This window comes from Coloeus monedula (assembly GCF_965178545.1).
Source record: "Coloeus monedula genome assembly, chromosome: 9".
In the NCBI taxonomy this organism is placed as follows: Eukaryota; Metazoa; Chordata; class Aves; order Passeriformes; family Corvidae; genus Coloeus; species Coloeus monedula.
In genome coordinates, this window is record NC_138789.1 from 22,840,897 (window position 1) to 22,865,306 (window position 24,410).

The 24,410-nt window shown below is 47.2% G+C and overlaps 2 protein-coding genes across 4 annotated transcripts in view; one reads left to right on the forward strand and one right to left on the reverse strand.

Moving 5' to 3' along the window:
- The first annotated feature begins 25 nt into the window (after positions 1–25).
- On the forward strand, positions 26–11,375 carry NASP (nuclear autoantigenic sperm protein). Its single transcript, XM_082286887.1, has 15 exons — positions 26–160; positions 911–961; positions 1,754–1,864; positions 2,378–2,458; positions 2,625–2,722; positions 3,446–4,330; positions 6,142–6,224; positions 7,145–7,221; positions 7,353–7,426; positions 8,449–8,637; positions 8,854–9,020; positions 9,430–9,483; positions 9,577–9,648; positions 10,590–10,721; positions 11,227–11,375. The coding sequence occupies exons 1-15, from the start codon at positions 99–101 to the stop codon at positions 11,278–11,280; spliced, it is 2,190 nt and encodes a 729-aa protein (XP_082143013.1). The 5' UTR covers positions 26–98; the 3' UTR covers positions 11,281–11,375.
- A 5,278-nt stretch (positions 11,376–16,653) lies between these two features.
- Positions 16,654–24,410, reverse strand: part of GPBP1L1 (GC-rich promoter binding protein 1 like 1) — a 31,753-nt gene continuing 23,996 nt past the window's right edge. For all 3 annotated transcript variants that reach the window (XM_082287460.1, XM_082287462.1, XM_082287461.1), the window contains exons 8-12: positions 23,213–23,353; positions 19,598–19,756; positions 18,736–18,860; positions 17,788–17,890; positions 16,654–17,570 (exon numbers count right to left, since the gene is read on the reverse strand). In XM_082287460.1, coding sequence (XP_082143586.1) covers positions 17,424–17,570; positions 17,788–17,890; positions 18,736–18,860; positions 19,598–19,756; positions 23,213–23,353 — 675 coding nt within the window. In that variant the 3' untranslated portion in view covers positions 16,654–17,423. The remainder of the gene's footprint in view (positions 17,571–17,787; positions 17,891–18,735; positions 18,861–19,597; positions 19,757–23,212; positions 23,354–24,410) is intronic.

The following is a 24,410-nucleotide window of genomic DNA, read 5'->3' on the forward strand; positions in this document are numbered from 1 at the left end:
CGCCAGGCGGGCTGGGGCGTGTCCTCGGGGGTATATAGTCAGCCGGAGGGGCAGGGGGCTGCACTCTGCCGCCGCCGCCCCTCTCTCCAGCAGCTTCTATGCAATCCTCGGCCGTCGCCGCTCCCCCCTGCGTTGAGCCCGCGCCGGCCTCCCAGACTAGGTAGGGCCGCGCGGGCTGGCCCCGGTCACGGTGTGTGCGTGTCGGGGACGGGGGGCATTAGGGCGGGGTGGGGGGGGGGGCTCCTTCGCGCCGCGGGGTACCGGAGGGGATGGGGCGGTAAGGGGGGCGGTGGGCCGGATTTCCTCAGGGGAAGGGCTGGGGGTGCTGGTCGGGCTGGCGCGGCTGCATCCCCCTCATCCTCCCCTTTCCTCCTCGCCGGCGGTGGTACCTGCCTCCGCCGACCCCCCCTCGCCGGTCTTGGTACCTGCCTCCGCCGTCCCCCCCCCCCGCCGGCGGTGGTACGTGCCGTCGCCCCGCTCCTCCGGCGCCAGCTGGGCCCGCGCGGCTCGCGCGGAGCCACCACGTGACCGCTGCGCGGCCGCCGCCATCTTTGTTGGGGGCAGCCGACGCCGCGGGGCGGGTTGGGGGAGGGGGCGGGCGTCACGTGACCGGCGGCCCGTGAGGAGCCGCCGCCGGGGTTTGGCGCCAAGGGCGGGGGGCGGGGCCGGCGGAAGGCGGGAAAGGCCCCATTGTCTGCGCGGGACCGGCTGGGCAGGGGCTGACAGAGCCCCTCACAGCCTCCCTTCCAACAATAAACACCAAACCGAGGAGCCTGAGCCCACTCGGGGTGGATGGGCACCTCTAATCCAGGACTCCCGGTTCTGGTTTCGCAGCCCCTAGAGCTCGTGCTGTGAAATAGGTGGCCAGTTCTAAACGTGAATAAAAAAAAATTCGGTTTTCTGTTTGCAGGATGGAAGAGGAACTGGCAGCTCCTTCCACATCCACAGACAAAACAGACAGGTGAGATGGGAGTTGGAACTGTCAATTAGCAAATAACATGAAATCCCAGAGCTACTGAGTGAAACACAAAGGTTATCCTTCAAATCGGTTATTAGGCTTGGAGTTTAACTCACATGCGTGCTGTAGGTGCTGAAAACTTCTGCTCACCAGTGGTTTGCACAAATCTGGTGCAGCAAAGCCCTTTCAAGGACTGATACACACACCAATACCAGCTGTCCTTGAAGTTCTCGGGTTTCGAATTAGTGCTGGAGAGGAACAGGTATGCAGCTGGCATGTGATAGATGGTATTCCTCTGTGGGCATCTCCTCTTGTCCCAGTCTGAGATGCTGGGCTGGACCTTCTGGAAATGAAGCTGTGCAAGATGCACTGAATTGAAACTGACACTTGCATCTGTCTCATTGTTCTCAGATGCACCATGCTGTGCTGTGAAAAGTTTTAACTTGGGTTTATTCTTCTTTTTCTTGATTTAGCACTGGAGTCTGAAACACTGATGATCTGTGGTGTATTGGTGTGCAACTCCTAAAGTATGTTCTCTAGCAGCCTTTGTCATAGCAGATTCTGCTACTTCTTGCAGTGATTGGATAAAATTTGCCTGTCTTCCCTTTGTTGTTGGAACTGTTAGTTGTTCCAGATTTACACAAACAAAACCAAACAAATCCTGCCTACCCTGGCAGTTCCAACCACTGTAATATATGCAACTCACTATTCCATAAAGCAGACTAAGTTTTGAAAGCTGTAATTACTGTGAAAGCTAACAGAATCCTGCATTTGATTTATTTCCCCTTCCTCCAGTATGGATGTGGATGGCGAATCAAAGAAACTATTGGGTTTGGGACAGAAGCACTTGGTAATGGGAAATATTCCAGCTGCTGTGAATGCATTCCAGGAAGCTGCGAGTTTGCTGTGAGTAGTAGAATGTTCTGTGTGGTTTTGCTGGGCTTGGGCTTCAGTTTGGCTGTTCTGATGTGGATTATGCAAGAAAGATTCAGATTTTTACCTAACACGTTTATAATTTATAATGCAATTGAGGAGAGGACAAACTATTCAAAGTCACCCAAGAGCTGGAGAATGCTGTAGTTGATGTGCAGTTTAGATGGCTTTTGTGATAAGCATTACCAGTACAGTTCCCTAAGGAGGGAGAGGGATCTGATAATTCATTATGCAGGTGTCTTTTCTAATAACTTGTTCACTAGTCTCGATCAGTCTCTGAGAATAGTACTTTTTGGGTTATAGATTAATTTCCTTAGCTGGGTGTTTGAGAGCCATATCTAACTGAGAGAAGCATTCATTATTTGTTTGAAGCAATGGGAGATGAGCTAAGAAAGTGATCCTTCTGTCTAGGAATATTTAATGTTCAAGTTCACATATCCAAATCTAAAGTAGGCGCAGGCAAATAATTATTTATTGTTTTTGTAGGGGTAAAAAGTATGGTGAGACAGCGGATGAGTGTGCAGAAGCTTTTTTTTATTATGGAAAATCTCTCCTGGAGTTGGCAAGGTATGGTGACAGTTTGTTATTTGGTGAAGTCTGTCTGATGTAACAGGATTTCACTCCGTTGTGGACAGGGTTGCCCTGGGTGGGATGGGCTGTGGCACTGCAGCTTGTGCAGTTCAAATGATGGTATTAAAAGATCCAAGGGATAACAAACCTCTGTTCCCTTTAGAATGGAAAATGGTGTGCTGGGAAATGCCTTAGAAGGGGTGCAGGTGGAAGAGGAAGGAGAAAAAGCAGAAGATGACTCTGCATTGCCAGCTGCTGATGGTATGTAAAGCTGCCTGCCCTTCCAGGGAGGCACCAGGCTGTGTTTTCTTGTTGGAATGGTCCAAGTTTAGTCCACTGGTATCTTGGGTAGCCTGAATCATTCTGTTGAAACTCTTGGCAGTCTGAATGGACTCACTTTCTGTTTGGTTTTTGTTAGTCTTGCTGAAGATGAGCAAAACCTGTAAAACATCTGCAAGGAGCTGGTCACTGAAAGCATGTGTAAAGGGTCACCAGGTGTCCATGTCCTGAAACACTGCATTCAAACTTGCTTTCTTAAGCTTTACCGCTGACTCCAACTGCTTTGTAACTTTGTAGCAGTACAGTGTGTGTAGTCCCACAGGTCAGAGTCTCTGTAAAAAGTCCCAAGAAAGTGGCTGTTTTATACTGCCTGCAGCTGGAGAGGATACAGGAATTCCTGTCCATCCAGACTGTTAAAGCACTGGCACCTCTTGCTTAGCTGTGACTAAAATTGCTGCACAACTGCACACTGCTTGAGTGGCCGCTTGCAATGCTGCAGTCTGGGGAAGGGGAAGGGACTTGCTTAGATCAAGTGGCTATGTTGGTTGTGTCCTAATTCCTTCTACTTGGAAAATGAAGCTTTTAGGAATGCTATCCAACTTGGTAACAAAACACACTGGAGGGTCTGAGGGTGGTGTTGTCAGTGCCCATTAATGTCTTTATCACTAAACTCGAAGAAATGTTTATGCTTCCTCAATCATGTAGAAGAAGCAAGGGAGGAGTTGAGAGAACAGGTTTATAACGCCATGGGGGAAAAGGAAGAGGCCAAAAAGTCCATGGAGGAGTTTCCAATACTATCTGAGAAGGAAATCAAAGAAGAGGATGTTGAAATGAAAGAGATTACAGAAGAAAAACCCAAAGAAGCAGCTGCTGACAAGGATGCAAAGCCTGAAGAGAAGACTGAGATTTCTGTGGGAAAAGAAGAATCTTCAGAAGAGCAGAAGAAGCAGGTACCTGTGGAAAAGGAGGCTGTGGAAGAGGAGGCAGCTGTGGAAGAGAAGGAGGTAGAAAAAGAGCAGGAGATGGTGCCTGAGGACAAGGTAGAGAAGGCAACTGAGGAGAAGGAGAGAACGACAGAAGTGTCAGACAAGGAGGCAAAGGCAGCTGGGGAAGAGGCTGAAGTGGGAGAAGTGGCTGTGGAAGAGAAGGGAGAGGCAGGAGAAAAGGCAGCAGAAGCAACAGAAAAAGAGCCAGCTGTGGAGAAGGGAGAGGCTGTAGAAGGGCAGGCAGAGACAGCTGTGGAAGAGAAGGCAGAAGCAGAACAGAAGGCAGAAGCACAGGCAGCAGCTGCTGTGCAACAGAAAGAAGCTGCAGAGGAGGAAACAGAGACAGCTGAACAGAAGAAGGCAGAAGAGAAACAAGAGCCAGTAGAGACAGTTACAGAAGAGAAACCAGGTGAATCTAAAGAGACAGAGTCCTCAAATGAACCTGTGCCCACAGAGGGCAAAGAGCCACCTAATGACACAGAAGAAAAGGCTGAAGTTGCTGCTAAGGCAGAGAAAGAGGACAAGAAAGATGACCTGATGGAAGAGGGTGAAGGTGCTAAGGTAGAAAAAGAAGAGAAAGATGACCTGATGGAAGAGGGAGAAGGTAACACTGAGAGGAGAAAAGTAGTTGTGGGTGGATGACTTGATGGATTTGGCTAACAATGGGTAAAAAGTGTTCCATTCAGAATTTTCTGTTTGCCTTAGAATAAGGAAAAGGCACAGTAAAGGGGCTCTTGAAAGGACTTTACATCCCAGTAAAGTTTTAAGGAATAGTGAATAGTCTCAGTTTCTCTAGACTAACGCTTAACTAACTGCAAAGCAAATCTTACCTGAAAGCAAACTGACAGCCCTGTGAAATGTGTAAGTAATGGCTAGGCTGGTGGAGAATACTGAATGGATGTTCACTTGCATGCATCTGGGTGTATTGCACTAACCTTCACATAACTTGAAGCACAAATTGCCTCTGGTTATAGCTCTGTTTTATTTTTAAATGGTGGTGAAAAAAACCAAGAGCAGCTGAACACATAACGAAGTACATTTACTTTTGGTGGAGGAAAAGAACTCTTCATTTGAGTCTTTCTGATGGTCATTGCTAGCGAGAATTTAGCTGGAAAATCTAAGCTTGATTTGCTGAAGGCTTATTGCTGCTCTAGTACAGTCTTCTGACTGTCTAGCTTCTGCCCTTCTGCTTCCTTGCTTTATTGTAGGTGTTTCCAGGACTCTGTTGAAGTAAGACTTGCACCCTTTGCTACAGTAGTACTTTGTTGCCTTAGTGGGCCTGTGCCTTCTATTGCACAAGTTAATTGAGAGCTGTAATTGCAAGTTGCTTGTCAGTAACTCATCTTCACAGGCAGTGCCTTACTTCAGGAGTGGCAGATGTTCAGACTAAACAGTTCTGGACCCTGGAAGGATTTGTTCTGCTAAGCACAGTGAACACTCAGTGGTGGAGCAGTGACCTAACAGGGTGTCTGTGTGGAGAGAGGATGACTGAAAATAAGCTAAGAGTAGTTACCTGCTCCTCATCCTCAGCAGTGAAAAGCTGCTTATGCACACATACTACTGCTTTTTGCCCCAACTCTGGTAGTGTGAGGACCCTCTTGAACATCCTGGTCTGGTGCTGTGTCATTCCAAACTCCTCCCACTACTTAAATTTTAGTGTTTGTCCTCTCTTCTGTTTTACCTTTATACAAGGTGTCTTCATGTTTACAGCTTTGGCCCTCTCAGTGGTAGGTGTGTGCTTTTTTGGGAGTTAGACTAGTGAGTTCACAGGCCCTCTAGTCCCCACCCAATCAGAGGTTCTGATGTAGGAATTAAGTGTGTCACTTAAGGCTGCAGACCAGCCAGTGCTCTGAAGTTATTAGCCATATTCCTTCACTGCACATTTTCCCAGAATGTCTTCTGCTGGTAGAATGGAAGATGTGATGCTCCTGCACAGTGTCAGAAGTCAAATTTGTACTACACAAGAGGAGGTTCATTAACACTGGCACTTAAATGCCTGACATGAGGAACATGAACTCAGAAACAGACCAATTTGTGTGCAGCTTGGCAGCTATCTTGCTGAAAACACTTGTTTTCCGTAGCATGAAGGTCAGCAGCTGGCCAGTGCCTCTAGGGCTGCTCAGGATCTTGTTGCTTCAGTGGGAGCTCACAACAAATTTGTGAGAACTAAATTCTATGTAAGTTTCTGTTGTAGATGGTAAAAAGTTGAACTTATGGACTACTTTAGTCTACAGTGCTGAAGAGTTTCAGCAAGATGGCTGCTGATGCTGAGAATCTAATGTATCTGCTCTTCTTACATCACACCTCTAACCTGTTACTGGAAGGATGAGGGTTGGATATAACATATTCTGCCTGATTCCCTGTCGAGCAAGCACAGGAACAAGAAGTATGCTCATCCATCTACTTGCTTTCTAGAAACAGAAGAATCTGAAGAGGAAGATAAAGAAAATGATAAAGCTGAAGATGAGAAGGAGAATGAATTGACAGTGGAAGACAAGGTGAGGTTGCTGAGCTCTGACACCGGTGCTCATGGAAGGGTGCAGTATAGGCCTAAATAACATGTTGATTTCCTTCTAAAAGCTCATTTGTGTTTCATTTAGTTCTGTGTAGGAAAATACTTCTGAAAGCCACTATTGCATAGGAATGACCAGTGTTAGGCCTTGTCTGCATTGTAGCATCTTGCTCAGCTGTGTCTGTAAACTTGGATTTGTTCAGCTGCTCTGACACAAATGCTTGTGGTGTGCTGAGCTAACGTGGCCTGGTGGGGCAGGCAGGGAGAGCTGCTCCAGCCTGTCACTGGAGTTACTTGGAACAGTTAATTCTCTGCTTGTCTTGCTGTTTCACTGTACATGTTGAATGCTCCTGGTCCAGTCCAGTAAGCTTGTGATTAGGATGGGAATTGTTTAAGTGTGGTGCTCCTCAAACCTGAGATGTACATTGACATAGCAGTGAAAATGCCTGGAAAAGTCTGAAGCCTTGTAGAGTGGCACTAAGCATTGTAGATAACTGTCTGTCCCTTTCTCAGACTATTCTAACAAAGCTCAAAGGCTCATTAAAAAAAGCTGGACCATCAACTTTATTTGGTTCATCTAAAGAGCACCTTAACTAAGATCTTGCTCTTGAGATAATATGGGTGCTTGGTGCCCTGTTATTTCTGGAAAAAAAGTTAAGGCATATCACAGAACAATGTGAGTTTTTGTTCTGTTGAAACATCTTTACTCCAGGCAAAATCTTGCTTGATACAGTAACCTCTTCTGCAGATTCTTTTTCTTCTTTTTTTTTTTTTCTTCTAGTGGTAAATGGTTTGCCTCTTGCAGAAATTGATTCCTTGACAACACCGATTAGGAATTTATTGGTGGTGTTTGATGTGATCTGTGACCAAATCATTTAATGTCTCATGCACTTCTGGTCTTTACAGGAAAGTGAGGAGGATGAAATTGGCAATCTTGAGCTAGCCTGGGACATGCTGGAGTTAGCAAAAGTCATTTACAAGAGGTAAAGACTGAAGTACTAATTTGGGTATATGCCACAGAAGCTCAGTGTAAATTGGAGGGTGGCACAGCCAGTTACTGAATGTGGCATACTCTGATCAGAATTTGTAATTTTTTTTTTTCTTCTTGCTTTAGACAAGAAACAAAAGAAGCTCAGCTCCATGCAGCCCAAGCTCATCTGAAGTTAGGAGAAGTTAGCATTGAATCTGGTAAGTAATGTTAATTCTCATGTGTGAAGTGTTTGATTCCACTTTCTGTCACTGGATTTTGTACTTTAAAATTAGCAGATGTGTTAAGGCAGTCAGGATGAGAACAAATTAGACTGATCATGATAGTTGCAGCCATGTGAGAAGCTTTGGAATTAATGGTTGGTGCCTTAAATAGGATGGTCTGTGCCTTTGCAGAGCAGTGGAAAAAAGTTTGCGTAAGAAGTAATGTGTTGCCAGATCAAAACCAGCCTTGTGTTCTGCTTTCTGTAGTGACCAAACCTTGCTTATGAACTTGAGAGACTTATTGAAATTGTCACGAGCTTAATTAATAAGAGGTGTCAGTACCATGCCACTGTTGGAACAAAAAGACTGCAAATGAAAAATAGTTGACTGTCTTAGCCCTTCCCAAATCCTAGGCTATAGTCAGGAAAGACTCTTGTGTTACACAGCAGAAAAAAGGAGTGGGAAGCAAGCCCCAGGTTAGTGCTGTGTAATGTCTTGCTTGCCTTTCATGTAAAAACACATTTTAATCTTGTTAAATCCAAATGTACTCCTTCTTTGGGGCAGGCGTTGGAAATAATCCAACAGGTTTCTGGGCCAGGGCTACAGAGCAAGGGTTGTCTTGTGTCACTAGAACACATTCAGTGGAGAGCTTGACAGGAAGGTGGTAGGGGACTGTGCTTAGCTCCAGATCCATGTTGCAGTTGTGACCAGTTACATTCAGTTCCTGGTAGCAGGTAAAGCAGGAGGATTTGGTGCCTGCTTTGACTTGTCTGCTCAGTTTTCTGTGCTGAGATTAGACAAAGCACTCGTGAGAGAACCAGAGGAACTGGCTTAGACAGTCTCTGAGGGGAGGCAGAGTTGTCACCTGATGGTCTGAAAGCAGCCCAGCACTGCTGTGTTCAGTGATGGTTCTGTTTGCAGACTGTATGATGTGTAACAAAACATGGAGTAACCAAACCAGGGTTTAGATTGTGGATAATTACTGAGGTTTGTAAAGACCATGGGACTTTCTCCTGTAGAAAACTACACACAGGCAATTGAGGAGTTCCAGGCCTGCCTGGCCCTGCAGCAGAAGTACCTGGAGGCTCATGACCGACTGCTGGCTGAGAGCCACTACCAGCTGGCCCTGGCCTACCACTACAACAGCAACTTCGACGAGGCCGTCCTGCAGTTCGGGAAGTCCATGGAGGTCATAGACAAGAGGCTGGGTACGTGGAATTCTGAAGCTGCCTAGTGAGTTTTCTCAAGGCAAAGTAGTGAGGTGGGCTCATTGTCTGCTGTCATGTTTTATCTAAAAGCAATGACAGACTACAGCAAGGGCAGAATTTTTAAAACTTTGTTAGCAGATAGTTGCTTCTGGATGTTGGTAACTGGACAGTTACTTTGTCTCGAGGTGTTTTGCCCTGATAACTGTTTCACCCCAGCAATACTGACCGAGCGAATAAAGAAGGCAGACACTGGCTCCCCGGAGGACGAGAAGGAGATTGAAGAACTGAAGGGATTGCTTCCTGAAATTAAAGAGAAGATAGAAGATTCAAAGGAGTCACAGAAGACTGCAAGAGTAGCTGAGCTGGGACTGAAAGCAACTCTGGTGAGTGTGTCCTGTGGTTTCCTTTTGAGCCAACCCTCCTTCCAGTGGAACTTGAAGTAAATCAGTAATGGAAGGAGCTCAGACTTGATCAGGGGCTGGTGGTTCCTCACAGGTGTTACCAAGCTGTGGTTGTGAGAAGGAAACTGAGGCAGCTGACATGTAAAGAGGATATTTACTAAGTACCCTGATACTAATTGTTCCAAACTGAGAAGGAATTTGATAGGCTTCTGTGGCATTTAATGTATCAGGCCTGAAAATGATGGGTCAGACAGATGTGGAGCGCATGTTGCCTCTGTCCTGTGCGGAAGTGCAGAATCCAGTGCTGGGACATGAAGGACTTGGGCTTTCTGTATCTCAGTGAGCTCACATGTATGGTCTGCCACAGTCTGTTTTTTCTGCTTTTCTTAAGGTTGGAACCACATCTGGCTTTGCACAAAGTGAAGGCAGTGGTTCTGTTTCCACAGTAAGTTAATCAAAAATGGATGTTGTTAATTCTCGTCTGCTCTAAGGATTACTGGTTGCATTTGCTCATGTGTCAGTGTCTGTCTTGTATCAGATTCCAGTAAGGAAAGCAGCTGATGGTGCATCTCAGTGTGTAACAGACATCTCTCATCTAGTCAGGAAAAAGGTGAGTCCAGAAATGACTCGTTAAACAAGCAGTTTGTTGAAGTACTACTGGTTTGCTCTGTGTAATTAGATTTTTTTCTGTCTTAAAAGTTTTTTTTCTTAACTTAGTTGTATAATGGGAAAACATTCCAAAAGTAAAACTAGTAGTGTATGAAACTCTTTTCCACTGGGAGCCAATCAATCTGGGAACCATCTGGCCTCCAGGAGACCATTCTTGGTGGTTCAGCACCCTGCCCAATGCACGCTGATGTAAATCTGACCCAGTTGTGCAGCTTCTGCAGGTGTTCCCTGAACAAGAGCTTCCTCTGCTGAGGGCGCTCAAGAGCAGCAGGGTCACCTACAGATTCCAAGGAAAAGGCAGGCAACCAGGCTGGGCTGGGTTCCCTTCTTTCCAAAAGGAAATGGGGACTTGGGCTTAATAAATAGTAAAGCCACACTGGTGGTAATTATAAACTGCCTCTTAAAGAGATGAGGTATTGAACACTTGGTTCCTTTAAGTGTTACGTGTTCTCTAGAAGTGTTTGCTGATTAAAGCTAAGATCTTATAGGGGATACTCTTATGTTGCCTCTGTTCCATTGGCCTGTGAGTTCAGGTGTGCCTGGAGTGATTTGGAGCTGCTTTAGGTGATTTCAAATGTTGTAGATGCCCTAAGTCTACCCTTGAACTGTTACAGGCTCAGTGGTTGCTCCTTTCCTTGCCAGACTATAACTGAGGATAATTTAGGTCTGGAGATCCTGGCACCCAGACAGTGTCACTGTGGTCGAGACCTTGATACCAGAGGCTTAGAGCTCTGGTTAAACCCCAACCCTGGGAAGTCTGTCCTGAGCCTGGCAAGGAGAGGTTGGGTAGATGATGTGCAATGACATCTAATGCTAAATTTCTCAAAAATATTTAAACTTTGATTTGTACTTAGTAGAGATTATAAACAATTTTGTTTTCAGAGGAAACCAGAGGAGGAGGCTCATCAGGGAGACAATGAAGCCAAGAAATCTAAACCAGAACCAGCTGTCAATGGCGGTGGTGGGGATACTGTCCCCAGTGGAAATGAGGTCACAGAAAAAATGGAAGAGGAGGTGGGCAGCTGAGCCAGGAGTCTGGGCAGTGCTTTTTATTTTATTTCCCCCCCCCTCTGTTCAGGGATTGTTGTGTGCCTGGTGGATGTCCTGGTTTTGTTGCCTGCTGGCCTTCACAAGGTTTCCCAGATGAGATGAAGAATATTCCTAGTGGGCAGGATGCATGCTGTACTGTGGTGCTGACCCTGTGCGGGCTGGACAGACCCAGCTGTGGGGCCTTGTCACCTGTGGGGTGGGACACAAACAGGTTCTGGGTGTTTTTTTGCTGGACTCCACTCCAGCACAGGGTCTTCCCCCAATTTTTAATGTTCCGGGGTTTTGTTACTGACCCCTGGGCTGTACTTGTTACTGTCAATGCTTTAGGGTAGTGTTGGGCTCTGGAGACCATCAAAGCTCACATAGTCAGTTAAATCTTTAAATTACAGAACCTGTGGGCTGCTGCATGAGTTGGTGCTTTAAGACTGTGTCTTGTCTTTTAAAAACAAACCCTTATCTTCTCTTTTAGACAGAGAAAAGGCCACAAGCAGAATCAGGGGCTGCAGTTGAAAGCACAGTATGATAATTCTTTAACCTTGGACACTCCTCTCCTTACAAGGAAAATGGTTTTGTATATAGTGTATTTTTTCACTTTTTGGCAACTTTTGTATGACTTCAATAAAGATTGTAAGCAAATGGTCCCTCTTGACCTTTTTCCTGTGACAGGTTCCAGCCTCTGCTCCTGGCTCTCCCCCTGGGCTGCAGGTCTCAGCCCTGGCCCACTGCTGGGCTTGTGCTCCCTTTAGCTTCAGCATTTCCACCCACATCTGCCTTCTGAGGCAGGAGCAGAGGCTTGGATGGGCCAGGCAGGGCTGGCTGCTGCAGGGAAGAAGAGCATTGCATGGAATTCACTGTAGTCTTGTCCAGGGATCTGACCATTTCTCCTTCTGGAGCCTTATCACAGCTGGGGCTGTTTTGTTATTCAAGGCTGAGCCTGAAGTGGGTTCTAGTGGTGCCTCCCTCAGCTTTGAGCAGCCTAAAGATAGTGTGGAAGGCTGATAAAGAAAGAGCTTTGTAACATCCTGGGCCTTGTTGCTGTGTATTTTTAGCTCTGTTCAACCTCCACTTTGCACCCAGGAGGGGGTGCCAGGAGCAGGTGCTGATGGTTTGAGGTAGGGGCAGGGCTGTCCCCTCAGACAGCTTGAGTCCCAGGTGGGGCTGGGAGCCTGCCCTGGGCTCTGTGTGTGTGTGTATATAAAAAAAGGCCAAGAAGTGAAGAGCAATGAGCTGAAGCTGTTTATTAAATGTAACCCACGGCCTGTGATGCTTTGGAAGGCTGGCTGTGGCTTTTGCTGGTTCCCAGGGCTGAGCTGTGCATGCCCTGGATTTGGCGTTCCCTACAGAGGGCTGCATCTGGGGCTGTACCTGAGGGAAAGGAAGCTGTGCCCCTCTGTGCCCTCTTCCTGTCCCTAAACCACCATTGTGAGCAGAGTGAAACACTCATCTGGCTGTGGGCTCAGCCCTGAGGTGGAGGCTGAGCTGTGTAACTCATGTGGCTGCTGGCTTGGGCGTTTGCCTGATGCTGCCTGTCCTTTTCCTGCTGAAATGCCCAGAGCCTCTTTGGTCCCAGCAGTGTTCCCATACACTTTCCCCCCACCCCACCACTGTAGGATCCTGGTCCCAAAACCCATCTCTGCAGCTTGAACACAGGTTTTGCCATCCCTTCATCACCCTAACAGTTACTAAAGCCCCAATTTGCCACTCCAGGGTGGTGAGGGGGTGCCAGGGCAGTCCAGTGGGGCCATGGCCCATTCCTGGCTCACCTTTGGGGAGCCCTGTCTTGTTCTGGGGGCTCCTGAGCAGGAGGAGGGTCCTCCAGGGCCATAAAGGGGGTGAGGGGGAGTCCAGGGGACACATGGGCTGTGGGGCTGCCAGGCCCCAGCGCTGGCCCAGGGGGCTCCTGGGAAAGGAAAAAAGTGATGTCAAGGGGAGAAGAAGGGTCCTGGCACTGTCCTGTCCAGGCATGGGCAGGAGCTGCCCAGTCATCCCCTCACAGGTGCCATTGCGTGTGCAAAGCAAATCCCACCCTTGGTCCAGCACTGAGGGGGACTCACCTCCTGCCCCAGTGGCCCTATCCCCAACCACAGCAAAGGGAGTAGTTCCCAAATGTCCCCAAGCTTGTACCTCCACACCCATAATTCCATCCCAATTGGCAGCCCAATCCCATCTCCCCTCTCCCCTCCTTGGAGAGCTGGAAATTGCCCAGGGCTGAGGCTCTTACCATAAAAAGTTCTGGCACAGCCAGGGCTGGTGGCAGTGGGGGGGCTATGGAGGGTGGGAGGACGGGGGGGTGCAGCCATGGCCTCGTCTGCTCTGCGTGGCGTCGCAGCATTCCCACCTCTGCCTGGAGCTGGGCCAGTTCCTCCGTGTGCCGCTGGGCTGCCCGCAAGCCTGGGCAGTAGGATTTGGTCACCGTGGGCTTTACAGCAGCCATTTCCCCGGCACCTCACCAGGCCCGCGTTCAGGGCCAGTGGGGGCCGGGACTCCCCCTGCTCACTGCAGAGAGCCCACCCCACCCCGAGCTGCAGCTCCTCTCCCCTTGCCCATATTTCCAGGAGCCATGTCCAGCCCAGGGCTGTGATGCTGCAACCCCAGGGCTGTGGGGTGCAGATAGGGGACCCCCTTCCCTGGGACCCATCACCTACCAGCGTCTGCTCTCCTCTCCCTCCTGGCTTTCAGTGCCAACAGTTCATCTTCCAGACGCCGATTCTCCAGCTCCACGGCTAGCAGTGCCGCATCCAGAGCGTGTGTGCCAGTGCCGGGGGGCTCTGCCGGCACAGCCGGGGGCACCTCAGGAGCCGCCTGTGGGGCCACGGTCCCTGTGGGGGGACAGGCCTGGGCCTGGTGTTGGCACTTACCCAACCGCCTGCCCCTGCCCAGCCCTGCGGTTCTTTTCTCCAGCACCGTGGCCTCCAGCTGGAGATGGAGGAGCTGGTCCAGGACGGCCGGGTCGTGTCCCCCGGAGCGCAGGTACGACAGTCGCAGCGCCCTACCGGAGCCCTGGGTCAGCCATCGCCAGGGCTCGGCCGGGCGCTCTGCTCAGAGCCGCCATCGCCACGGAGCCTCACCTGGCCTCAGCCGCGAGCGGCCCTGCGGGCGGCAGGAGGGTGTCGAGGCGGAGGGTGGCCCTGGGGAGGAGACGGGCAAATGGGGGGTGAGGGGGCCAACGGGCCCTTTAATGGAGAGCACCCCACAGGGCCAGGGCTCTGCGCTGTGACCCCCCCCGGCCAGCGCTCACCTGTGCTGTGCTGTTCGGACCTGTCCGGCCTGGTCCCGCGGGGCCTGGCTCTGCTCCGGCTCCCCGTGCTCGGGCTGGGGGCCCAGAGCTGCCCCAGCCCCCAGTGCCGCCAGCCGCCGGCAGAGCCCTGCGGGACGGTGAGGGGCCGGGGGGCTCAGCACGGCCCCCACAGCCCCACTCTCGGGGGGTTACTACATCCCACACGTGCCTACCCGTTGCCCCAAAACTGCTGCCAGTGCCTACCCTCCCTCTGCTGCTCCAGCTGCTGGGTCCTGGCCCGGATCTCGGCCACGTAGCGTTCGTGGGCTTCCCGCAGCTCCTGCGGCGGCTGCCGGTGCCCCTGCAGTGGGAGCGACTGCCGGGGGGGCTCTCCCTGCTGCACACGGGGTTCACCAGGTAGGAGGGGCTGGACCACCATCTCTGGGGAGCCGTAGGGCTGCTGATGCCCACCCTGGGATTCAGGATTCACTGTACCTCCACTGTCAGCCTCCTGGAAGTGGGGTCAGCTGTGCGGAGCAGGGCCCTCTCCCGGGGGGTGAGCACATCCCCCAGGGGAGCCCCTCGCGCCCGCCCTGGTCCCCGCTGTCCCCGCACAGCTGGTGGAACCCCAGGAAGCACAAAGTGATGGCGTGGCTCAGCGTCGTCCGTATTTTGGGATACCCCAACCTTGCAGACACCAAGGGAAGAAAAGGGTGACACATCCCCACTCCCCCCCTTAACAATATACTTTTCTGTCTTTGGCAAAATAAGCACCAAGGGCTGCCTGTGTGGTGCAGGAATGGGAAGATGGGAAGATGGGAAGCCTACCCCAGCTCAGACCAAGCTGGATCTAGGATGTGATGCCCTGTTTCCCGGCCCAGCACCTGTCCCTGTCCTTCCTACCCGCCCCTATTCTGTGTCAGACCCAGCTCCACACTACCGAGGCGTCCTGTGTTTTCCTTGCCGTGCCCTGTGCTCCCTCCACAGGCAGGGGATCCCCCCGATGGAGGCAGGAGCTGCTGGGTGCCGCGGGCCCGAGGCACAGCTTCTCCAGGTGCACCTGCAGCAGCTGTCGGGATCCGAACGCCAAGCGGCAGCGCGGGCAGAGGAAGCCCCCCATGTCCAACACCCTGGAAAGCAGAGCGGGTGGGGGACACTCGGGGGGGCCACCCTGCCAGGGAGCGGGGGTCCCCCCGCGGGGCTGGCACCCTGGGACGGGCTGAACGCGTGCACAGACCTGCTGGCGGCGGTGGCTGCAGTGTTTGAAGACACTGTTGCTATGCTGGACGCCGGGCTGGGCAAGGAGGGCCACGCCTCCAACCCTGGACATTCCCACTATTTACCACGGGCACTGGACTGGGGGAAAAAAATGTCCCTGAGCCACGTGAGCAAACCACAGCAAACAAGGTGAGGGAGGCCCCGCTGCCCTGTGTCCCACAGTGCTCTCACCCGTGGTTACCAAGTGCTCACCGACAGAGATATGCAGAGCCTGGGGCTGTCTCAGGGATGCCCCTTTCCTGCCTTGCAGCAGCTCCCACTTAGCTGCTCCTTAGTAGACTTAAAGCTAAGGGGGAACTTCCACATCGAAGTGAAACAGCTGTCAGCATGGATTTAAGGTGAAGGGGTTTTACAACTTACCCCATTTCCTGAGATCAGTGCACACAGATCTGAATAACTTAAGTGGATGTGGGAAGTTAAAAAATGGATAGACATAAAAGCAGTGTTAGATGGGACCAAAACACAAGGATATTCAAAAGCAATGAGATGGTTTGTGCAATGTCTTACAGGAGCCCCAGCGCTTCCCAAGCATTCCCAGGCAGCCTCAGCCCCTGGAGCCTGGATTCCAGAGTGCAGGATGAAGAAATGCCCCACTGCCTCGCTCATTTCGGGTTCACCACAGAGCCAGAGGGAGCTGGAGGCACAGGTAGCAGAGTTACACCTGATAATGCTGAGCACGCACCCTTGAATCCAGATGCAAAGATTTAGGGCTAAACATTATCATTTTCTTACACCTCTGTCCTCTCTGCCTGGCCAGGAGTGGATTAAGAACACACAGGCAGAACCTTGGGACAAACCCCTGAGGTCTGCAAGACAAGGTTTTGTGTGACTACATCCAACCCACTTGCAAACAATGCACAACCCCCAAACACTTTCCAATCCAAAACCTTTGTGCACAGCTGAACTTACACCAGACACTTAAATAGCTTAGGCCACAACTGAGTTGTTTGTAAAATTCTTTTTAATCTAATAGAAATGTTTTCATGAATTTTTAAAAAAGACTTCAATGAAAACAGCTTTGGATTCAGACATTCCCTTGCCACGTTGTGAACATAAACAGCAGCATTGCACTAGGAACAAGTGACACCGACCGGTCGAGCTTCACCATTTTGTATGAAGCGGAAAAAAAAGCAAACTGCTTTAGTAGAAGATAATTTTGAATTATTTTCTTTAAAAAAAAAATCCCCAAACATGGACTGTCATCTCAGCATTGTTCTCTCTCTCCCTTCTTAAAGGAAGAGTTCAGCTCCTGCAGTCTGAGCACTACAGCAATGTTTGCCAAGTGGAAAAATAGAGCGGGAGAAGAAACTGTTTATCCCCAATGCTACTGAACCCCCAAAGTTGCAGGTCCCTTAGAGGAAAGCTCTTCTTACATAAGAAAGACAATTAGAATTGGCAAACTGATGCAAAATATTTATTCCAAGTTAGTTATTTTTGATGCAGTAGTTTTTCCCCCTCATACAGACTCAATGTGATAGTCACTTTTTAAAATCTGTAAATAATGTTATCAAAATAATCTTAATCTTTGAAATCTCACAAAAAATTTATATTTTACAATCCACCCTGAATATCAAGGCTGCAAGAAGAAGAACACAAACAATTCCTATATCCAAATATTTTACAGCTGTACCCAAAAAAAAAAAGAAAACCACAAACGCCTGGTTAAGTGATGAAGCTCCCCGAGCCGCCAAAAAAAAATAAAATAAAATAAAATATTCATGTTATTAGCATTAATTTAACATAATTAGAACTTCAAAAGCCATTTTGTCATCGACAATGATTGTTTTAGCACACCGTTACCGCGCACTGGGCAATGCGGCGGCACTGTTAGAAGCTTGTTGTTGCAGAGATCAGTCAGCCACTTGTGTCCTGCTCACACGACTGAACTTGTGCACTGCCCCACAAGGGATTTTTGTCAAAATTTGCTAGCTGCACAAACTTCTAGTAAGCATTAGGGCAAAACCAAAAGAAAAAGCTAAAGAAGCCAATTTCTCTCTTCTTTGGGATACAATTATTTCCCTTGTGCATGAAGTATCAACAACAAAAGAAAAAACTGAACAGACTGGAGACAGAATAAACTCTGTTTAGTTTATACAACCCCAAACACGTGTTGAACTATGAACTGAGTTTATTGGGTTGGTTTTATTTATTTAATTTTATTGTGCCCAGTTTCAGGCATCGTCATCTGACGTTTCACTGCTACTTGTTTCTGTGTCTGAGTCCTCAATCTTTGTCTTAAAAGTGCTTCCCCAGTGGAACAACAGGCTGGAGCCGCGGCCCTGAAGAAATCCATTCTTCCCAAATCCATTTCTTCTTCGCTGTAGGAATGAAATCAAGTTTTAAAACGAGCAAAAGTATGGAGAGTAACTGTCACCAACAATCTGTGGACGTGAATTACACATTTTACTGTGTGTACACACAGGGATAACGCAGAATCATCCATTCTACTACAGTCTCACTTAAATTCTTTGTCCTGTGGAACATCTTTAAGAAGAAACCCTTGAGAAAGGAGAGGGAGAAGAGCTGTAAACATACCTGTTCTGATTTAATCTGGAACTCTTTGAGCTCATCCTCCGTGAGGGGAAGGTAGTTTTCATCATTTTCAGGATATTCCTGCCATCCCATTTCTTTCAATAACCTGATTGTGGAGAAAATAAAAGGGGCATGGGAACTAAAGCAAGGGAATAATGGCAAAGGAAAGAACACTTTGTCCATGAAGAATGAGGTTTTGTACTAAATCACTCCAAATTCACCAGGGAATCTTCTCTATCACAGACCACTTCAACAATCATTTGTGTTTACCCAACATTTTTCAATGTCTTTTACAAATATTTAACCATCAGCAGTCCTGTACAATGAGTACATAACCAGCCTGGTGGAAGGCAGGGATTTGAAATTCTAACTCAAGGACACTGAAGGAGGACATGAGGCAACCAAACCAGTATCACAGCTCAGAATGTCCTAAACCTTATTATCGGCTTGCACCAGATGCTCACACTGCTTACCCACTGACATGAGATACAGCCTGAGATACCAGGTAAATATTTTCTTAACTCTCCTCCACTTTTATAGCATGTAAAGCAGCACAGGAGTATTCTAAGTGCAATCAAAGTGTGGTGTGGGTCTTCATTACATTTGGGACACCTGCTTGTAAATTAACCAGAATCACCCTAGGTTCATGCTAACTCCCAGTGTGGGCAGATAAATATCTCTAGGCAGCATTAACATGCGGATGTGGCACTAAAGAAGCACTGGAATTTAATTATAGACCTTGGTAAAGCCTTGGCTCACCTGTCATTCGTGTCTTGTTTTACCTTCAATGAGACCCCACCCAGTCCATCACTGGTCACAAAGCCCACACCTTCTCCATACACACACAGCTACTGCTGCTTCCCAAAATTGGGGTTTTCTTTGAAATTGCTTCCTTCTCCTCACACAGCCCAACGACTCACCCTCCTTTACTTTATTCTTCCATTTACTCACCTGTGTTCTGCTTCCAATGAATGGGAGAGGTTTTCCCCCTCCTCCGGCAAAGGGAGAGAAAGGCCATTCTGATGGCAGTTCTCTTCCCAGTTTTCCTTTGGTTCTGGTGTGCTGTTACTCTCCATCTAAAGAAAAATAAAACCATCAAAGTGTGCTTGCACAGACTGTGCCAACAGCACAGTTCCAAGTTCAAGCTTCTGCCTTTGAAAGTCCAGCCAAGCCTTTCACCTTGAGCCAGTGTTTTTTACAGAAGCTGCAGCAACGTGTACCTGGCTGTGACAGGACAACACAGGATGAAGGACATTTGGTGGCCTGTGCTGCTGTGCCAAAAGGAGTGAGTGCCGGCATTGCAAAACCATAATCAGCAGCTCAGAGTGAAAGCAAGAAAACTACGACAATTAAATGCTCCTAAGGACACACTTTACACACACATTAGGGCACAGGTTTATGCATTCGGGGGTCTGAACCTCTGAGGCTTGAGCCACATTCCTGCACCTTTCACAAGCACAAAATTCTACTTTTCAGTGAAAGCAGTTTGACAGGCAAGTTGGAAAGCAACCTAAGATGTTAAAATATGATACTGTTCCTCTCCTTAGAGAATCCTTGCAAAAATCTAGATTACCTTCAACATCTGTGACCTTCCCTTCCACCTCATTTATTACTTATCCGTTTGCATTTCATTGTGTTAGAGATCTCTCTCCATCACTGCTGTGCACTACTTCTACTGGCACATGTGCCAGACCAGTGGGAGTCATTTCCTTCCTCTTCCAGAGCCTGAATTACATACACTGCTCAGGGCTTTTTCAGTCCCCAACTCCTTCAATAATAATGATCATATACACAGCAAGGACAGTGGTCTTACATCATCCAGCTTGTCACATTCCCTGTTTTCTGTTATCTCCCCATTTCTATCATCCTTCAGTGCCTTCAGGAATTCGCTCTTCTTATCAGTGGTCCGGCGCATCAGCTTCGTCAGGCGTGAGGAGCAGATCTCGATGGGAGGGGTGGTGCTGGAAGGACTCTGCACAGGGGAGGGAGAACACAGAATTCAAACTGCACTGCTGTGAACCTGGGGGCGCTTCAGTGCCTGTGCTTACACCTTTCAAACACTCAGCAGTTCTTTAGGTGGCTCTTAACCCTTCAAAAAACCCCAACCTAATGTCAAATGCCCATCAAAATACTGATGGGTGTTGCACATTCACTTCTCCCATCTATTATTACCAACTCAATTTCTGTTCTTCCCCCAGGAGTCAATTCACACGGCTATGAATATGTTTATTTTGTTCCTTTGTAATGTAACTCTCTCAAGCAAACTGGTGCCTACAACAGAGTATTAGGGAAAGAAACTTCATGCAGGATTCCTGCCCCCAAAAAATTTGCAAATTTAGCAGATTAGACTTAGTTCAAATTTGTGTTTTAAGTCATCGTGACAGACTCTACCCTGAAATTAAGCTATGGGGAGGTAATCTCCTTTCAGGGAGTGGTCACATCCTTAACTAACCATAACCGGGTGCGGAACAGGCAGCCACAGCCATGGAATCCTCCCCTGGAGAGAACGCTGCCAAGTGCTGGATCTGTACACTCCGCCCAGATGGTTCAGTGTGGAGCCAGACACAGACAACCCTGGAGCCTGTGGGAAATCTGCTCAGCTCAGTGCATGAACACAAGGAAACCTCCTGTGCTCTTCCAGAACATTTAAGCTTTCTTAATAATCTGAAATCTGTGAATCAGGCCCACTGGCAGCACCCAGCCATGATCCTGCAATAGGAGCCTTGCTAACCAAGGTGAGCTTTCAATTTAATCTGTTCCATGTTGTGACTGGACACACAAAAGGAATCTAAGAACATGTTAAGTGAAACTTCCCAGTATCTTAACCTCCTGCTGGAGTTTATGTCTGGCTACTCTAAAACAATGAGGCACTTAATCATTATTATGGATAACTGACACCAGAATCTTGCAAAATGACTCTTTTTCTTCATGTACATGCTTTGATTTTTTAAAAATCAATATTAAACCAGTAAAATTTCCTGAAGCTTGTAGTGTTTTTCTTCCCACACACTTTTTTAAGCTGGGAAGGAAGGTTGCAAATTCAGACTCTTCAAAATGAATCTCCTGTGCCAAAAATTTTTATTACACTCAGTGCTCTGAGCAAGGATCAAGGGAACTAGAACAATAACAAGGCAGCAACTGCTGCTTATATTTCTAATACCTGTTGCATGCGAAACACTGGTGTGAAATAATGGCTGCAGGGAAGTAAGTGCAGCCTGGAAGTAATTTCTCAGGCAGACTTTTCAGATTTTGCCTAATTCAACACAGTAAGAAACAAATCAGCAGTTTTAACAGACCTAACAAGTGACTGCAACTATCAGGATGAAAAGCCAACACAAGAGTGAAATTAAGCTCTCAACGTAACTACTAGTTTGACTGCAGTGACAGAAGGTAACAATGAACAAATGAGACTAAAATTAGATGTCTTCTGGTAATATCAAATTCTCAACTTGAACTCTTTGCTAGTGGCTGTTTTAATCCCTAATAAGCTACTGAGGTACTAAAACTTAATTTCTACACGTTAGGGGAAGACAGTTACAGCTAAAGGCTAGAAACAACAGATTTCTGAAAGGGAATTAATTTCACCTCAATTCTAGTTTTATGCGTAACTTTCTGTAGAAGGGTTATGTTTTACAGAGCATTCTTCTTTAGCACTGAAATAGTAGGCTGGCATCTCTTCCAATGTAAGCTTAGCCCTCTGACTGAAACATCAAGGCATCTCAATCTTTGGTGTTGATTTTTTTTGGGTGTTTTGTTTTTTTTTTAATGAGAGCACTATGCATCACCTCAGATTTGTTCTGATGTCTGTCTGGCTAGTCTTACAAAAAGTAATCCTGAATTCATTTCAAGAACTTAGGCTGTATTGTAGTTTGGTTGTCTTAGACTGGCTTGTGGGGACAGAGCCAGTGCTAGTTGGCACCCTTTTAGTTTTCAACACACTGTGGTCTCTTACGAGTAAAGGTGCTATTTTTACCACTTCTGCAGGAAGTGCATTATCCCCGTTTCAGAAACAAAACCAGGACTGCAGTACTATCTGCTGTCTACAGACCTGTGTTTTCATACTCTTAAGTCTCCAACAGATTCAAAGAAAAATGTATTACAAGTGTCCAGTTTAGTTGGAAGGAATTTTTAAGCCCTTTATGTTTAACTCTTAGGTTAGTACCCAACATCTTCACTGACTAAAGATTCACACAAGACCTTCCTGGGGGCAGGTGAAGGAAACACTTGCATTACTCCAATATGATACGAAGTAAATGCCCCTGTCATGTCTGCTGAGGTGAAAGCCTGTTTAAGTTTACATATTTACACTGTCCATACTGTGCTGTGCATTACACAAAAGGAAGGCTGTCAGCAGCACAAAGAACTTGGTCTAAAGAGAGACAGAAGCAATCATAAGGGAAAAGAACAGAGTGCAAGATCTATTTGTCGAAGTGACAGGTGCCTGTTTATTAACTATTGCCTTTAATGACTGCTTGTACACTCAGCTGTGGCTAAGGCAGAAAAGTGCAGGCTGCTGTAAAGTAAAGCCTGCAAAGCAGAGAATCATAAAGATGACAAGGCCTTATTTTGGAAGTAATATCTACAAAGGAACAAGAAAAATGCACTACTAGAAAAATCCCTCAATTCTACACTTAAAACATGAACAAGCTGATTTCAGATGTTGTGAATAATCATTTACAGAATCACAAAATCATTAAGAAAAGACTTCCAAGATCATTAAGCCAAATCTGTAAAGAGCAGCTGCTTTGGCCAGGAATTTATCACAATCTGTTCTATTTTTTTTTCTTGTGCAATGTCATAGGTATTGCTGAAATATTAAGAGATTTATATTTCAATGTTCTCTCTATACTTCAGACCAAAACTAGGGGCAAGTCAGTTTCCATCTCAACAGATTACCTCCTTCCAAGGTCAAAATTAAAACCAGATACTGTAGCTGAGAAGTCACATGTACACATGTTAAACTTCTTCAACCCTCTCAGAACCTAGTGTTTGTGCTGTTGTTCTAGAGAAAGGAAATAAGGCAGATCACCTTCCTTCCCCTTCCTTTCCTATACTGAAGAACATAATGGGAATCAATTTACCTACCTATTCACATCAGTTCTTAGTATCTGCACTCCCATAATACCAAGCTGACGCGTGTCTTGTTACACAACACCATTAAAAGCATTAGAGGTTTTTTTTTTTACTGGAAGGAAATTCTAATACAGTTGAACCAATGGCTTTACAGCCAGATAAACCCCATTTTTATGAAGGTTTATTTTCTTTTAGTGTATCATCGATGTGGCAGAATGTGCTAAGAATGTCCAAGTGAGTCATCCATCGAGGGTGCAAAGGTAGGTACCGCATGCAGAGAGGGCCTTATCACGAATATGCTGGAGTAGGCGATAGTGACAAAAGCTCCCACCCTATACCTAAGCCCAACCCTTACCTCTTTGGGAGAGGTGAGGACTGAGCCACTTGCCAGTACCGCTGGTTTGGTTACAGACACTGGACTGGTAAAGGCAGAGTCACGGGTGGAGGACAGCGAGCCTGGTTTATGTTCACTTCTGTTGGCTTTCCATGGGCTTGGCTGTATTGAAAAGAACACAAAATACAGGGCAGTAAATGGTAAGGCCCAAGAAGGGGTCGCTTGCAAATTATTGAAATAAATAAACAACATTATGCTGGCTGTTGTATGGATTATTTCCTTCCCTCTGCAAGAACAGTCTCAAAAGGTCCATTTCAACAATCATCATTTTTCCCCTGGCTTTGCTGTTTCCCCCAAATCACACACAATTCTGGTTCATGGGCACCACCCTTCAGTAAAACACCATTAAGAGCTCAAAGAGAAAATCCAGCATTGCCCTTCATTAATTGGAACCACCACTGTGTAATGCAATTCATCTTACAGCTACCCACAGACAGGAAATTTAAAAAAATCCCAATTAAAATTACACTTCTTAGGGAAACACTGCACGCCACAAAGAAAGGCTTCCAATCACTTGACAGGAAGTTTGCCTCTGCGAGGAAAAAGCGCATCAAGGAAGAGTTTGTTTCGGGTGAGAATGCAAATTGAGAATGCAAATTATTTATTTCCGGGAGCTATGAAAATGTCCATCATTGCACCAATTCAGCAACAACAACAAGAAAAAGAAGCAAGCAGCCAGTTTATTACAGTGCAGGATCGCTTGCTGTTTTGCCCTGGATACTCTCTGCAGTATCCCTTTGAATACACTGGCCATTTGGCTGAAGAGCAAAGACTTCAAGGTAAGCTTTTCTTACTTGGAATGTTGTTCTTGAAGCTCTCTTATCAGTCAGGGACAAACACCTTGAAGTGAGAGTCTTTACAAAAACAATCCTAAGAAGAAACTTGTATCAAGTGGCACTAGCAAGACACTATCAGAACATTAAAAATACAGGTTCCTTTGACTTCTGAAGCCACCTTCAAGTCACTAGTAAAATAATTCATGCACAAATAGGATTCAGTTAAATCTGAGATGCAACAGATCTTGCAATCTGCCAGCAATGAGAACAGAGGCACTATTTCAGTATGTTGTCACTGTCTACTGGGTTCTTCTATAAATTTTTAAATAAATAGATTGCATGGGGAGGCCATCAGCTTTACTCTTCCACTCCAACTTAAAAAT

Coding starts and splice junctions, on each gene's coding strand:
- NASP (XM_082286887.1), top strand. CDS start 99: ATGCAATCCTCGGCCGTCGCCGCTCCCCCCTGCGTTGAGCCCGCGCCG. Junction 2,459..2,624: donor TCTCTCCTGGAGTTGGCAAG/GTATGGTGACAG, acceptor TGTTCCCTTTAG/AATGGAAAATGGTGTGCTGG. Junction 9,021..9,429: donor TGGGACTGAAAGCAACTCTG/GTGAGTGTGTCC, acceptor GCTTTTCTTAAG/GTTGGAACCACATCTGGCTT.